The sequence below is a fragment of the Coenobita brevimanus genome, chromosome 21 (assembly GCF_032717465.1).
Source record: "Coenobita brevimanus isolate Jiangsu-jjx chromosome 21, ASM3271746v2, whole genome shotgun sequence".
NCBI classification, from domain to species: domain Eukaryota; kingdom Metazoa; phylum Arthropoda; class Malacostraca; order Decapoda; family Coenobitidae; genus Coenobita; species Coenobita brevimanus.
Window position 1 is genome coordinate 4,642,788 of NC_136974.1, and position 15,007 is coordinate 4,657,794.

The 15,007-nt window shown below is 39.8% G+C and overlaps 1 protein-coding gene across 1 annotated transcript in view; it reads right to left on the reverse strand.

Annotated features, from left to right (window-relative positions):
• Positions 1-15,007, reverse strand: part of LOC145392087 (uncharacterized) — a 181,951-nt gene that overhangs the window by 54,194 nt on the left and 112,750 nt on the right. Inside the window, exon 14 of the mRNA XM_080266541.1 lies at positions 14,798-14,986. Within this exon, the coding sequence (XP_080122667.1) occupies positions 14,798-14,986 (189 nt within the window). The remainder of the gene's footprint in view (positions 1-14,797; positions 14,987-15,007) is intronic.

A 15,007-nucleotide genomic window follows, 5' to 3' on the forward strand; every position in this document is an offset into this window, starting at 1 on the left:
GCAGCTGATTATTCGGTAGATCCGACATTTCGGAAGTTTTGAGAAATAGTCCCATTTACGAAAATCTTTGATTGTTCGGTAGATGTCTGGAATCATCTCGGCAGTCCGGGAAGTGTTATCTGTGACTTGTAGGCCTAATGTTTCATTACACTTCTATATGTTTACTAATTTCTATATTTTTTTAGATTCAGGTATAGTACTGTATTGATTACAATATTGCACAGTATCATACAGTACAGTAACTACTCCCTCCAAATTAGCGAGGGTAACGTTCCAAGCCCCCATGCTAATTCTTGAAATTCATTCATTCTTGAAGCCTTCCTGAAAGTGACATTTACCAGTAATTGTGTAGCTCATGAACCACTGATACTGTAATGCATTACCCATAAATAAATGGTGCTTGTTTAACCCGCCCCATCCCGACCACTTTTCCACCAGTGACTCCCCCCAATCCCGATCATTTTTGGAAAAAAAAAATTTTTGGCTCAAACCTCTGCTTTTGGTGAGAAACATCAAAAATTCATAGAGAAATCGCTCACCTGAGGTTTAAAATACTCGATACAGGTAGGAGTACCTCCTTACCTTACTGGGTTTTCTAACAGGCTGGCTCCAAAGAAAATGAGTTCTATGGGAGGATAACTATTTCACACCACTCATAAACGGTATTTATTTATTTACTTGTTACGAATTTATATGTAGTAAGAGAGTATATTGGTTTTCAAGCAGTAATATAGGCATTATAAGTATTGTTTCACTCACTAACTCATCACCATACCCGAACTTTTTTTGTCACATTACTTGATCATCATTTCTGACTGTTTCTTCCTCTAATGCTATGTAAAGTTTGTCCTCCACATTGTCATTGATTGGGGAATCACTCTGGCCCTGAATTTCGTACCATGGCATGACATGGCTTTACTGGCCAGGTCACTGATAACAGGTGAATTGCTGAGACAATGGCATGCAGGGGGGAGGGGAGGTCATGCTGGGTAAGGCATTGTCCCTGCCTGGTATCTTGTAGAGGAAGGTGTCACGTGTATACGTACCAAAAATCACTCGCGAAAATTGAAAATTGTGCAAATTAGGGACCTTGCAACTGATTCGCGTTTATGTACGTCTACGGGATTGGCAGTGACAAAACGTGTGGACGTTAAAGAACGTCGACGGGACGCCGCGGGTTATTCAGTTTCCTCGTTGCTTTTAGCTGTACGGCTGTAACAGCTCTAGTATTTTTACTCCTCAGCATAATGGTGGAAGAGACTGTCCTGTTTAACTAAACCTAACCTAACCGAGTTTAACTGTACCTAATAATTTAACCAAACCTAACCTAACCTAAAGTCAGAAAAATACTTAAAAATAAACTGGAGGAACATGAATTGCTAAGGTCTCTCTGATGAAAGTTAAACGTACATTTAGCGCTCATTCTTTTATTCGTTTTTGTGTTTAACGTGAAATAGAGAGTATTGATGCAAACAGTAATGTATCCCATTAACCCCTTAATAACCTCCAGCACTGAACAACCCTTTACAGTACCGATGTCAGTGATCAAGTTAGTGTGAGTTATAAAGAAAACTGAACAATTATGGGGAGGGAACGAAGGTCACTGGTATGTTTACACGACTCTACGCTATGATTCCAAGCAGTCAGGCGGTCGGTTAATCTCAGATGTTTTCGCCCATTTGGTAAATGCCCCGTAACTTTATCAATTTTTTCATGACTCAGAGCGAATCATAGCATGGGTTTAGGACTCTAAATAACACATTGCTAGGTGAGCCAGACGATTATCTTCACATCTTTAAGAAAAACAAATTGATTTCAGAAGAATGGAAGAAACTTACTCTACGTACTCAGAAAGGGATTAAATTTCTTCCATTTTCTTTAAGATGTGAAGATAATCATCTGGCGCACCTAACAATGTGTTATCTAGCTTCCTAAACCCATGCTATGATTCACGGGAGAAGTTACAAAGTTACGGTGCATTTACCAAATGGCCAAAAACATCTGAGATTAACCGACCCTCTGACTGCTTGGAATCATATCGTAGAGTTGTGTAAACATACCAGTGACCTTCGTTCCCTTCCAATAATTGTTCACAGTTTTTTCATAGCTCATTAACCCCTTAACCGCGGGGCGTCACTTTCGTGACGCTTGGGAGCAAGGGATCATACCGCGGGGCATCGCTTTTGTGATTCTGTGTTATTTTGAATTCACCCGGGCTTCCAAGTGGGGGCTTGTATCATCTATCAGTACTGCCAATGTCCAACACTAGTCAGCACTCCTAATCTCATCTGTACTCCCATCCATTGTCAACAATTTAGCCATTTCTCCCCATTCTTGACTCCCCTCCCTACCCCCCCCTCCATTACCCTATCCTCTCGCCTGCCTGGCCGTGCTACACTAAGTAAATCTTCCCTGGAATTTTTCACTGATTTCATCCATTGAAATAAGCCCTATGCCCTATTCTTATACCAAATAATATATACAAGAAAGAAATAAGGTAAGTGAGAGTGCCATACACCTGGAATTAGCTAATTATCACCTGAGAACACCTCACGTGCACTCGTTCGCTAATTTTCGCTGTTTATTTCCCCTTGAAATATGCCGTATAATCTATTTTCGTAATAAATATACATATAAGGAGGGAAGGGAAAAGCCTAAGTGATATTTACATGCACCTGGAACTACCTAATTTATAATGTATTGTCTAGATTTCCTGTCAATCATTTCACTGCCATAAATTAGCTGTGTCAAGAGGCTAAACGTTGGCAGTACTGATTTCACTAGGTAGGCCACCACCCCGGCCCACCCTTATCAGTTCACTCTCATCTTCCAGTGTGGGGGTACGTCTGTTCGCTCTTGCTAATTTCAGGGACTTTTCACCCCCATGCAAAGGGCCCTGTGACCTTTACCCCCTACTAAACCTCATGTGGAAAGAGGTAAAGGGCTGACAATTGATAAAAGAGTGACTACGATCTTTCTATTGAGTAAAACAGTGCAAGTGGAATTGTAAATAATGTGTAAACAGCAAGTGAAAGTCTATCTATCTATCTATTGCCAGACGCCTCAATCCCGTTTGGGGTGGCCACAAACAAATCGCCTCCAAGTCGCCCTGTCCCCCGCCATTTCACTGCCCTGCTCCCAACTCACACCCCCCTCTCTCATATACCTCTCCACCCCATCCCTCCATCTCATCCTCGGCCTCCCCCTCCCTCTTCCCCCCTCCACCTCACTCACATACACTCTCTTCGTCAGTCTCTCACCCTCCATCCTCTCCACATGGCCAAACCACCTCAGTGTGTTCCTCATAACGCTTCCTATCACATCCACATCCACACCACAACGCTCCTTTATATCCTCATTCGTCAGCCTGTCTCTCCACGTGACTCCACAGGCTCCTCTTAAATAACTCATTTCCACTGCTCTCACTCTTGACTTGTGTCCTTCCAACAATGTCCAAGCTTCACTTCCGTACGTTAGAGTTGGTATCACAATACTGTCATGTAGTAACTTTTTCACTTCCATGCTCACTTCCCTGTTTCTTATCACTGCTTTCAAGGAACCAGCAACCTTTCTTCCCTGCTGTACCCTTTCAAGCACTTCACCCTCCAAACCTCCATCCTTACTCATCACACTACCCAAATACTTAAACGTACTCACATTTTCCAATTCCTCACCATCTAACCTCGCTGTACATTCACTAACTTCACCTCTCTCAAAGACCATCACTTTACTCTTCCCTACATTCACCTTTAGGTTCCGTTTCTTAAAGTAATGAATGTAAATATACATGAACAGTGGAAAATAGTTTTATAAGTTACTTAAGTGACAGTGCATAACACAGTGTAAATAAAATAGAAATGTAAATAACGTAAATAAAATAGAGAACGTAAATAGAAATGTAAATGAGTAGTATTATAAAAATACGAGTATATACCCTAGGAGTAATGAAAGTGAAAGTTTCACTCTAGCATGTCTGAATACTATGAGTTATGAGAGTGAAATTGAAAGTGACATTCACTCTCAATGCTAGTATACAGGACGAGAAAGTGAATGCTAGGTATTTTACTGAAAGAAATTGAATCCCTACAGTGACAATAAACTAATACTACTGAAGGAAACTTATGGATAAAGACTGTAGATATATATAAGTGTTATATAGTAATAGAAATATAAAGTGTGAGGGGTTTTATGAATAATAAATGACAGAGTACCAAGAGCGAACTAGCGCAAGTGCGACGGTCAGACGCGCTCGTAATTTTCATTGCTTTCACAGTGGGTTTTTTTTTTGGAGTATGGATCCCAAACTACTTGAAAATCATAGAGTAGTGTTTATAGTGTTAATATCTGGCTGTGGTAACCATATTACGGGTTGTCGGGAAGTGTAAAGTGGAGACTTCGTTACCCAACTTCAGAGGTCTCCACATGTCCTACGGTAACTGACGAAGGCTCAACAAACATTCCAGGAGAAAGTTGAAGGTATGTGCCATAAGCATATGTAATTTTAATATTCTAGGACTAATAACTGATTTTTGGCAAAATATTTTTTGAGAGTCTGTCGGAGCCCAAATAACCCTGCGGCACACACAAAACATTGGTAAACATGCCCGCGATGTAGGGGTTAACCAGCCCCATCCCGACGTTTTTGGACCTTTTTTTTTTTTTTTTTTTTTTTTTTTTTTTTTTTGGCTCAAACATCCGCTTTTGGTGAGAAACATCGAAAATTCATAAAGAAATCGCTCACCTGAGGTTTAAAATACCGGATTTAGGTGCGAGTACTTCCTTACCTGACTGGGTTTTCTAACAGGCTGGCACCAAAGAAAACAAGTTCTATGGGAGGGTAATTATTTTATCCACTCATAAACAGTATTTATTTATTTACTTGGTACAAATTTATATGTAGTACAAGAGTATATTGGTTTTCAAACAGTAATATAGGCTTTATAAGCATTGTTTCACTCACTAACTCATCACCATTCATGACCTTTTTTTTCCCACATTACCTGATCATCATTTCTGACTGTTTCTTCCTCTAATGCTATGTGAACTTTGTCCTCCACATTGTCATCGACTGGGGAATCACTCTGGCCCTGAATGTCTTTATTGGCCAGGTCACTGGTAACAGGTGAATTGCCGAGACCATGGCGTGCGGGGGGGGGGGGGGGTTATGCGGTGTAAGGCATTGTTCCTGCTTGGCATCTTGTAGAGGAATAGAGGAAGGTGTCCCGTGTATACATGCCAAAAATCACTCGCGAAATCACACGAAAATTGAAAATTGTGTAAATTAGGGACCTTGCAATGTTGCCACGTTAATTCACGTCGCTGGGACGGCGCGGGTTAACTCGACATCACTGACATCGGCACTGTAAAGGGTTGTTCAATGCCGGAGGTTATTAAAGGGTTAATAGAATACATTACTGTATCCATCAATACTCTCCCTTTCACATGTAAACAAAAAAAAAATGAACAAAAGGATGAGTGCTAAATGTACGTTTAACTTTCATCAGAAAGACCTTACCAATTCATATTCCTTCACTTTATTTTATGCAATTTTCCGACTATTTTATTTTGTGTCTGGAAAAAGTACTGTATACAGCACTCACTCCAAACATACTTGTAATAATATAAGCAGTGATGAGTTCACCAATACTAGTGATGTACTGAGCTGGTAGGTAATATTCCGTATCATTTCGGCCATCCAGGAAGTGTTATCTGACTTGTATGCCTACTGTGTCATTACACTTGTATATGTTCTCTAATTTACATATATATATTTCAGATTCAGGTATAGTACTGTACTGATTGCAGTATTGTACAGTATACAGTACTCTCTCCAATCACAGTTGTAATACCATAAGTGGTGATGACAGTGTTCACCAATATATTAAAGGTACTGAGTGGGTAGGTTTTTGATTATTCAGCAAATCCAATATCTCGGCATCATCCCGGTCCCATAGATGCCGAAAAATGGGACTTTTACTGCATATATATATATATATAAAGTGATTCCTCAATTATCCGGACAATCATTATCCGAAGGTGTTCAGTATCCAGACACTGGGCCTTGGCTCTATTAAACCATTATCCAAATCTACTTGCTATTATCCGGATGTATAAGTGCCCAAGAACTCCGGTCAGCCAGCCAACATGTCCAAACATTCAGTATCATGGCCACTGGGCTCGAGCCTTGAGCGGTGTACTGTAGTCTGTAACCCACAACCAGAGCTATAATGTCTGTCTGACCCTGTACTACAAAGGTTGCTAAATGAGGGGGAAGTTCAGGAATCAGCCCACGGTGACAACAGCATCCATTCCTGGCACACTAAGTGTACCTCAACTGCATCCCTTCCTGGCACAGTAAGAGTACTGTAACAGTCCTGCATTATACTGTATTCTTATTATATGTATTGTATTCATGTGTACAACTTCATACAGTATTGTATATACATGTACAACTTCATAAACCATTGAATTCTCCATGTAAAACTTCATAGACTTAGTTTAGGTTATGTCTGAGCACAAAGGACCGAACGACTCCCCTTATATAGCGAACTGAGTTCGGTAATCCCACAGAAATACCCACCCCTTGCAAATAGCGAGCTTTCAGATATAGCAGATATACATATATATAGACTGTATATATATATATATATATATATATATATATATATATATATGCAGTATATATATATATATATATATATATATATATATATATGTAGTATATATATATATATATATATATATATATATATATATATATATATATATATATATATATGCAGTATATATATATATATATATATATATATATATATATATATATATATATATATATATATGCAGTATATATATATATATATATATATATATATATATATATATATATATATATATATATATATATATATATATATATATATATATATATATATATATATATATATATATATGTACTGCATATATATATATATATATATATATATATATATATATATATATATATATATATATATATATATATATATATATATATATATATATATACATATATGTACTGTATATATATATATATATATATATATATATATATATATATATATATACACTGCATATATATATATATATATATATATATATATATATATATATATACTGCATATATATATATATATATATATATATATATATATATATATATATATATATACTGTATATACTGTATATATATATATATATATATATATATATATATATATATATATATATATATATGCAGTATATATATATATATATATATATATATATATATATATATATATATATATATATATATATATATATATATATATATATATATATATATATATATATATATATATATATATATATATATATATATATATATATATATATATATATATATATATATATATATATATATATATATATATATATATATATATATATATATATATATATATATATATATATATATATATATATATATATATATATATATATATATATATATATATATATATATATATATATATATATATATATATATATATATATATATATATATATATATATATATATATATATATATATATATATATATATATATATACAGTATATGTATATATATATATATATATATATATATATATATATATATATATATATATATGCAGTATATATATATATGCAGTATATATATATATATATATATATATATATATATATATATGCAGTATATATATATATATATATATATATATATATATATATATATATATGCAGTATATATATATATATGTGCAGTATATATATATATATATATATATATATATATATATATACAGTAACCCCTCCAATATCCGGATCAATAGAGCCATCGGTAGGTTCGGATATTGGTTTCGTCCGGATATTGGGCCCCAGCTTATGGACTTGTACTTACGGACCCTAACACAGAGAAACACCTATACAACTCCCTCCGGACATGCATAGCACCTATTTAACACCCAAATCACACCAATAAGGCACATAAATGACTGAAATAAATGCAATAGAAACATAAAATGTGGGTTTAGAAGTATGTTCATACATTAATAAACATTCTGGTACTTATGGACTCTAACCGAACCTAACCTAACCGAACCTAACCGAACTCTGAAAAACACATTCCTACTGCACATGCATGAGGTAAGTTTAGTATGGAAAGAAGTACAGTATGACACTTTCTGGTAAGTATAGTATGGGAAAAAATACAATATGAAACATTCTGGTAAATATAGTATGGAAAATAGTACAACATGAAACATTCTGGCTACTTACAGCAAGTCCCTGGCCACCTCGATGAATAACCGCCTCCTCTCGGACTCTGACAGTAAGAACGATTTCCTGAAGCACTTGCACTACACTCTTCCTGAAGTCTTGCACTGAACTTAGTCACTAACACACAGAAGTCCGTTCTTTTCACAGTGTTCACTTTAGTCCAAATAATGTTCCATTAAATTTAAGTGTTGCACATTAACTTTTCCCAAGTTTTTTTAAGTTTCCAAAGCCAAAACAAAGAAGGTTAGTTACGTTAAATTTCTTTTCTACTTAGTCTTTTCTCCCAACTTGAAAACCTTAACACAACACACCGAATTTTTCACTGCACAACACTCAAAATTCCCGTGTGGTCTAGTGGAGAAGTTCTTGCTGTTTATTCACTGTCAGAGCCCGAGAGTATCACTGGCAGGCGTCCAAGGGGTGCATCGGTGGGTAGTGGTGATGGCATACCGACTACAGAAGACTCTGAAGACAGCCGCAAACTCACGTCGAGCGGTGACTCCACTGTAGCTGATGTGCTGGGCTGTGGCTCAGAGCATGAGGGCCTGTCTTGGGGAGGCAACGGAGTGGAACCAGGGCTTGGCACAGCGGGGGTCACGGGCCTGAAAAAACTGTCAATCGTTGACTGACGCAAGGACTGACGATTCTGGCGATTGATGATGCGCTGCCGGAAAGCACGCACTTCCTCCACGAGTCCCAAGGGCCCCATCTCCCTGTCGCAGTCCGGGTGTTCCAGGTAGTCTAGGACGAACTCTAGATGTTCCCGGAGTGCGCTCAGCTTGGGGATGGCTGGAGTAGTGTCCTGCTGGGCGGAGTCTGCATCATCATCGCCTTCGTTGTCGGAATCTTCAAGTTCGGGACTGACACCAGCAACCGAAGACGCGATCTCGATATCAGACAACGTCTGATACCCAGGATCGCCCTCGTCGTCATCCAACCACTCACGAACATCGTCCACATCAACAACGTCGCCATGCGTACGTAGCCGTGCATGGAAGTCATCCACGTCAAACCCTAGGAAATCGTACTCCACATCTGTTCCGAGAAGCAGACGAGACCAACCATTTTCAAGAGTTTTCACAGGGACTTCCTTCCATGCACTAGCCCAGTTGTACAGCTCAGACTTGATGTTGTAGCGGCGAAGGTTTTCCAAAGTCCGCTTGCCTCGAGTGTCACGTCCTTCCCTGCGCTCGTCCTCGTCCTCGAGAACCACCATCACCTCGTCCAGGAACTTCCGACGGTACAGGCGCTTTGTTGCCACGATCACTCCTTGGTCCATTGGTTGAATGAGAGCAGTCGTATTAGGTGGCAGAAACATGCACCTAATACGGCCATTCTCAGCAACCAAGTCCTTGTCGCACGGGTGGGCAGGTGCATTGTCGAGGAGAAGGAGAGCCTTTACCTGGTCGCGAGGAATTCCCAGTGTCTTCGTCTGGTAATGTATGACCTCCTTGACGAAGTGATGGTGAAACCAGTCTTTGAAAATCACAGCTGTGAACCATGCTTTCAAAGAATGGTACCATACGACAGGAAGGACATCCATCACCCCACGAAGGCACCGAGGCTGCTTTGCACGGCCAACAATAACAGGCTTAAGCCGGTGCATGCCGTTAGCATTGGCACAACACAAAGCAGATATCCGTTCCTTAGAAAGCTTGCGGCCAGGTACACGCTTCTCCGTCTCATCGGCCAGAGTGTTCGTTGGCACCGAGCGATAGAATAGGCCAGTTTCGTCAGCGTTATAGACTTGACCAAGAGTGAGGCCCTCCCTGTCGATCAAGCCTTTCACCTTGTGCCGAAACTCGTCCACTCCATCCTCGTTAGCGTCCAATGCTTCGCCATGTGCTTTACGGTTAGTAAGGCCATATCGTAACTTGAACGCGAAGAGCCAACCCTCGGATGCCTTGAAGTCAAGGGCGTCGTGAAGCCTTGCAAACTTCTCAGCAGCAGCCTTCAGCTCCGTTCCACGTACCATCACACCAGCTGCACGTTGCTGTCGATACCAAATCAACGTGGAGCGGTCGATCTCTGCATACTTGGGGGTAAACATAACCTTCCTCTCCACGTTGCGTTTGCTTCTCGACGAGAAGTCAGCTGTGTACTGCATGAGCTTGTCTCGGGAACGCTTGATATCGAACAAAGTCGACCAGGCCAGGTTGAACTCACGGAGAATGCGAGAGGAAGACCAACCCGCATCAACCTTCTCCAATATCTCCCGTTTCTTCTCCAGAGTCAACACCACTCTCTTCCTTTTCTCAGGAGGCGGGGCCATCATCACACACACTAAGAGTAGGGCAGAGAGCAGCAGGAGGCCTTGCAGCAAGTACGGCACCACCACAAAAGCGAGCACGTGGGCAGCCATGGCGAACAGCGCAGGTCTTGTCGCGGTGAGAGACAGGCGGGAAGTGGGGAGGATGCAGCGGCGCTCTATCGGACGTCGGAGGAATGACGAACCAAAACAATGCTCTCACGCGGCGCGCGCGGCAAGTTCAAATTACGGACGGCAAAAAATCGATTTTTTTTTCCAATTTTTTGGGATTTTCGGACCATTTTGGGAATGTTTGATCCCAGGACGATAAGGTTCGGTTAGTGGGGATGTTCGGTTATTGGGCGTCCGGATATTAGAGTGATTACTGTATATATATATGCAGTATATATATATACTGTATATATATATATATATATATATATATATATATATATATATATATATATATACTGTATGTACCAGTGTATAGGGCGACTCTTGAACCTCATAAAAAAAATGCCCAAAATTGGGGGTCGTCCAAAACACTGGATATAAAATCCAAACCTCTACATCCTGTTATTATGGGATCCACAGGCATGATAAGGAACACTGCCAAACACTCACCTTGACCCTTGTTTCCCTGAATATAATATATATACTGTCAAAAGCTGTTGAAATTACTAATATCATCATCAAACAACTTATTTTCTATATGAAGGCAAATTTTTATTTTAAAAATATCTCCATGGATACAACCATGGGGACATAAGGAAGATGAGTACCCTGTTCAGCCCATAACATGAACACCAGTGTGTGTCTCAGTCTGAGAGCGACTTGCTGGGTTGTTTACCAGTTACCACCAAATGCAGGGTTGCCAGATCTAAAGCAGGGCTCATTACCAACAGTGATAAACAACAGTGACATTGCTGTTATTCCTGGTGGATTAACTTCAGTCCTACAACTACTTGATGGCTGTCTGAATAAACCATTCAAAGACTGCATCTGTGAGCAAAGGAACGTGGATGATCAGTGGTAAAAAGTCGTGTACACGTGGTCGGAATATGCATGCTTCAGGTCTGGATGAGCTGCGATTTTATTAGGAATGATATTTTTGTGGAAAGTCTTCAACTCTTTCAAGAAATGTGGAATATCCAATTCAGTGGATGGCACAGATGACATTTTGTGGGCGGATGAGGAAGAGGAAGCCGATGCTGAAGCTACACCTTTGAATTCAAAGTCTGATCCTTACAACGAGGAACTGGAAGCTTTACACCGGGATGAAGTTTATGAACCGATGATGTCAGATGTGGATGATACTGATTTTGAAGGTTTTTAATCATTGACAGTTGATGTGATGACTTTAATAAAATGTAACTTTCCTTTAACCTATTGTATAAAATTCATGGTAACATGATTATAAGTTTTTAATACAGTATGAGTTTATACTTGAATATTAAATGTGATAGGTGGTGGCAACCATCATCCACTCAATGTAGTGCTGCCTACTTCTTGCTCAGCCTTTGCCATTCTCTTTCTGTGCCTGCCCTCCTCTCTTCCTATTTCTCCCATCTTTCCTGTCACTTCTTATTGCTTTTCTTTCCTTTACAGGTGGCATTACATTGCGTGACAAGCCAAATGGTTTCCTGTAAGCCAAGAAACCATTTACAATGTTGGGTGGTAACCATATAACCAAACTATATGTGCTCCCTACGTGTCAACATGTGGGTTGGTGGAGGGTTAGTGCCCCTCCCCGTAAAACAAATAACTCAAAGTCAAATGACCACCCCTTGCGGGATTATGGCGTCTGGCAATAGATAGATAGATAGATAATCCACTGTGATATCAGAGATGGCACATGCAGCCTAGACAGCCTGTAAAACCCACAGAAGAAGCTGGTTTAAAGTAAAACCTAACCAAAGGCCGTGTTGCTTAGCAACATGTTAATAGTATCACTTCACCGGTCAGTGGGAGGAGTGATAAAGGACTGGGGTTACTGGGGCAGCAAGCTGCCAGTCTAAAGAGATGGGGCTCGTCTAACATCAAAGCATACCTTTAAACCCACAGTTTGTATGGAAATATTGGGAGTAGTCTTATACACAGATCAGCCTTATACACCTGCAAATATTTTATATATATATATATATCCATCTATCCATCCATCATCCAATCCTACGTTGCCTCATGAGGAGCATAGGAGTCTGGGGCTAGGCAGTTGGTCCTGACATTTATGATGAGAGTGACCAACCTCACTCATCCCTGAGTGGCATTATGTGAGCAATAAACCCCAACCACCCCTTGGATATAAACCTTCACTGGCTCAATCCGTTTGGAGCACAATAATTACCCACAAAACCACCAGGCGCCAAAATTTGGTTATATGGTTACCACCCAGTGTAGTAAATAGTTTCCTGGTGTACAGGAAACCATTTGGCTTGTCACTCAGTGTATAGTCACCCATAGGCAGAAGGAAGAGGAAAGAATGAAGGAATGAACAACAGAAAAGGGAGTGTAAAGTCACCCGTAGGCAGAAGGACATGGAAAGAATGAAGGAAAGAAAGATAGAAGGAGATGGAAGGAAAGAAGGATGGAGGAGAGGACAGGGCAGACACCCGAGAGCAGCACTACATTGAGTGAGTGGATGGTGGGATATATATATATATATATATATATATATATATATATATATACACACTTATCTTCTTTCATTCCTCTTTCTTCTGCATAAGGATGACTTTTGGCGCCTGGAGTTTAGTGGGTGACTGCGGCGCTCCAATGGGATTGAGCTGGCGGAGGTTTATATCCAAGGGGTGATTGGAGTTTATTGCTCACGTAATGCCACTCAGAGATGAGTGAGGCTGGTCACTTTCATCTTAATGTCAAGACCAATTTGCCTAACCCCAGGTTCCTACACCCCTCCTGGGGCAAAGTAGGATTGGATGATGGATGGATGGATGGATGGGTGACTTTACACTCCCTCTTCTGTCTTTCTTTCCTTCATTCTTTCCTCTTCCTTCTGCCTATGGGTGACTCTATATTGAGGAACAAGCCAAATAGTTTCCTATACAAGAGAAAACCATTTACTACACTGGATGATAACCATATAACCAAATTATGGCACCTGGTGGTTTTGTGGGTAATTAAGGTGCTCCAATCGGATTGAGCCTGTATGTGCTTATATCCAAGGGATGGTTGGGGTTTATTGCTCACGTAATGCCACTCGAGGATGAGCGAGGCTGGTCACTCTCATCTTAAATGTCAGGACCAACTTGCCTAGCCCCGGGATTCTACGCTTCTTATGGGGTGACAGGGGATTGGATGATGGAGATATATAGATATATATATATATATATATATATATATATATATATATATATATATATATATACTGTATCCAGTATGTATAAATGCTGGGTGATAACCAAATAACAACCCATACATGTTCCCTACATGTCAACAAGTGGGTTGGCAGAGGGCTAGGCCAAGTGTCCCTTCCCATAAACAACCAACTCAAAGTCAAACGGCCATCCCTTACGGTATTACGCATCTTCCTTTTCTGTCTTTCTTTCCTTCATTCTCTTCTCTTTTTCTGCCTACGGTGGCTTTACACTCCCTCTTCTGTCTTTCATTCCTTCATTCTTTCCTCTTCCTTCTCCCTATGGGTGACTCTACACTGAATGACACACCAAATGGTTTCCTGTACACCAGGAAACCATTTACTATGCTAGGTGGTAACCATCTAACCAAATTATGGCACCTGGTGGTTCAGTGGGTAATTAAGGCAATCAAATTGGATTGAGACTGTGTAGGTTTATATCCAAGGAGTGGCTGGGGTTTACTGCTCATGTAATGACATTCAGGGATGAGTGAGGCTGGTCACTCTCATCTTAAATGTCAGGACCAATATGCCTAGCCCTGAGCTCTTGTGCTCCTCATGGGGCAACACAGGATTGGATGATGGATGGATGGATGCTCCAATTGGACTGAGCCTGTGTAGGTTTATATCCAAAGGGTGGTTGGGGTTTACTGTTCACGTAATGTCATTCAGGACTGAGTGAGGCTGGTCACTCTCATCTTAAATTTCAGGACCAACTTGCATAGCCCCAGGCTCTTGTGCTCCTCAAGGGGCGACATAGGATTGGATGATGGATGAATGGAAGGACTAGAGATAGACAGATATATATACATATCTTGCATATATATGGTCTTACTCACCTGCATCTTCCTCTACACCCTCTGAGATTGCCTCCACTTCCCTCTGCTGACAATAGGTACCTCTGAACTCAAGGCCCCTCATCTGGAAGGTGACAAGCCCATTGCCGACCTCAATCAGGTGAACAAGGCAGTTGAGGTAGTCTGAGGCCAGCACAAAGCAGTCCCCTTGCCCAGCTGCACCCCATCGACCTGAAGGCAGTTTAATGACAC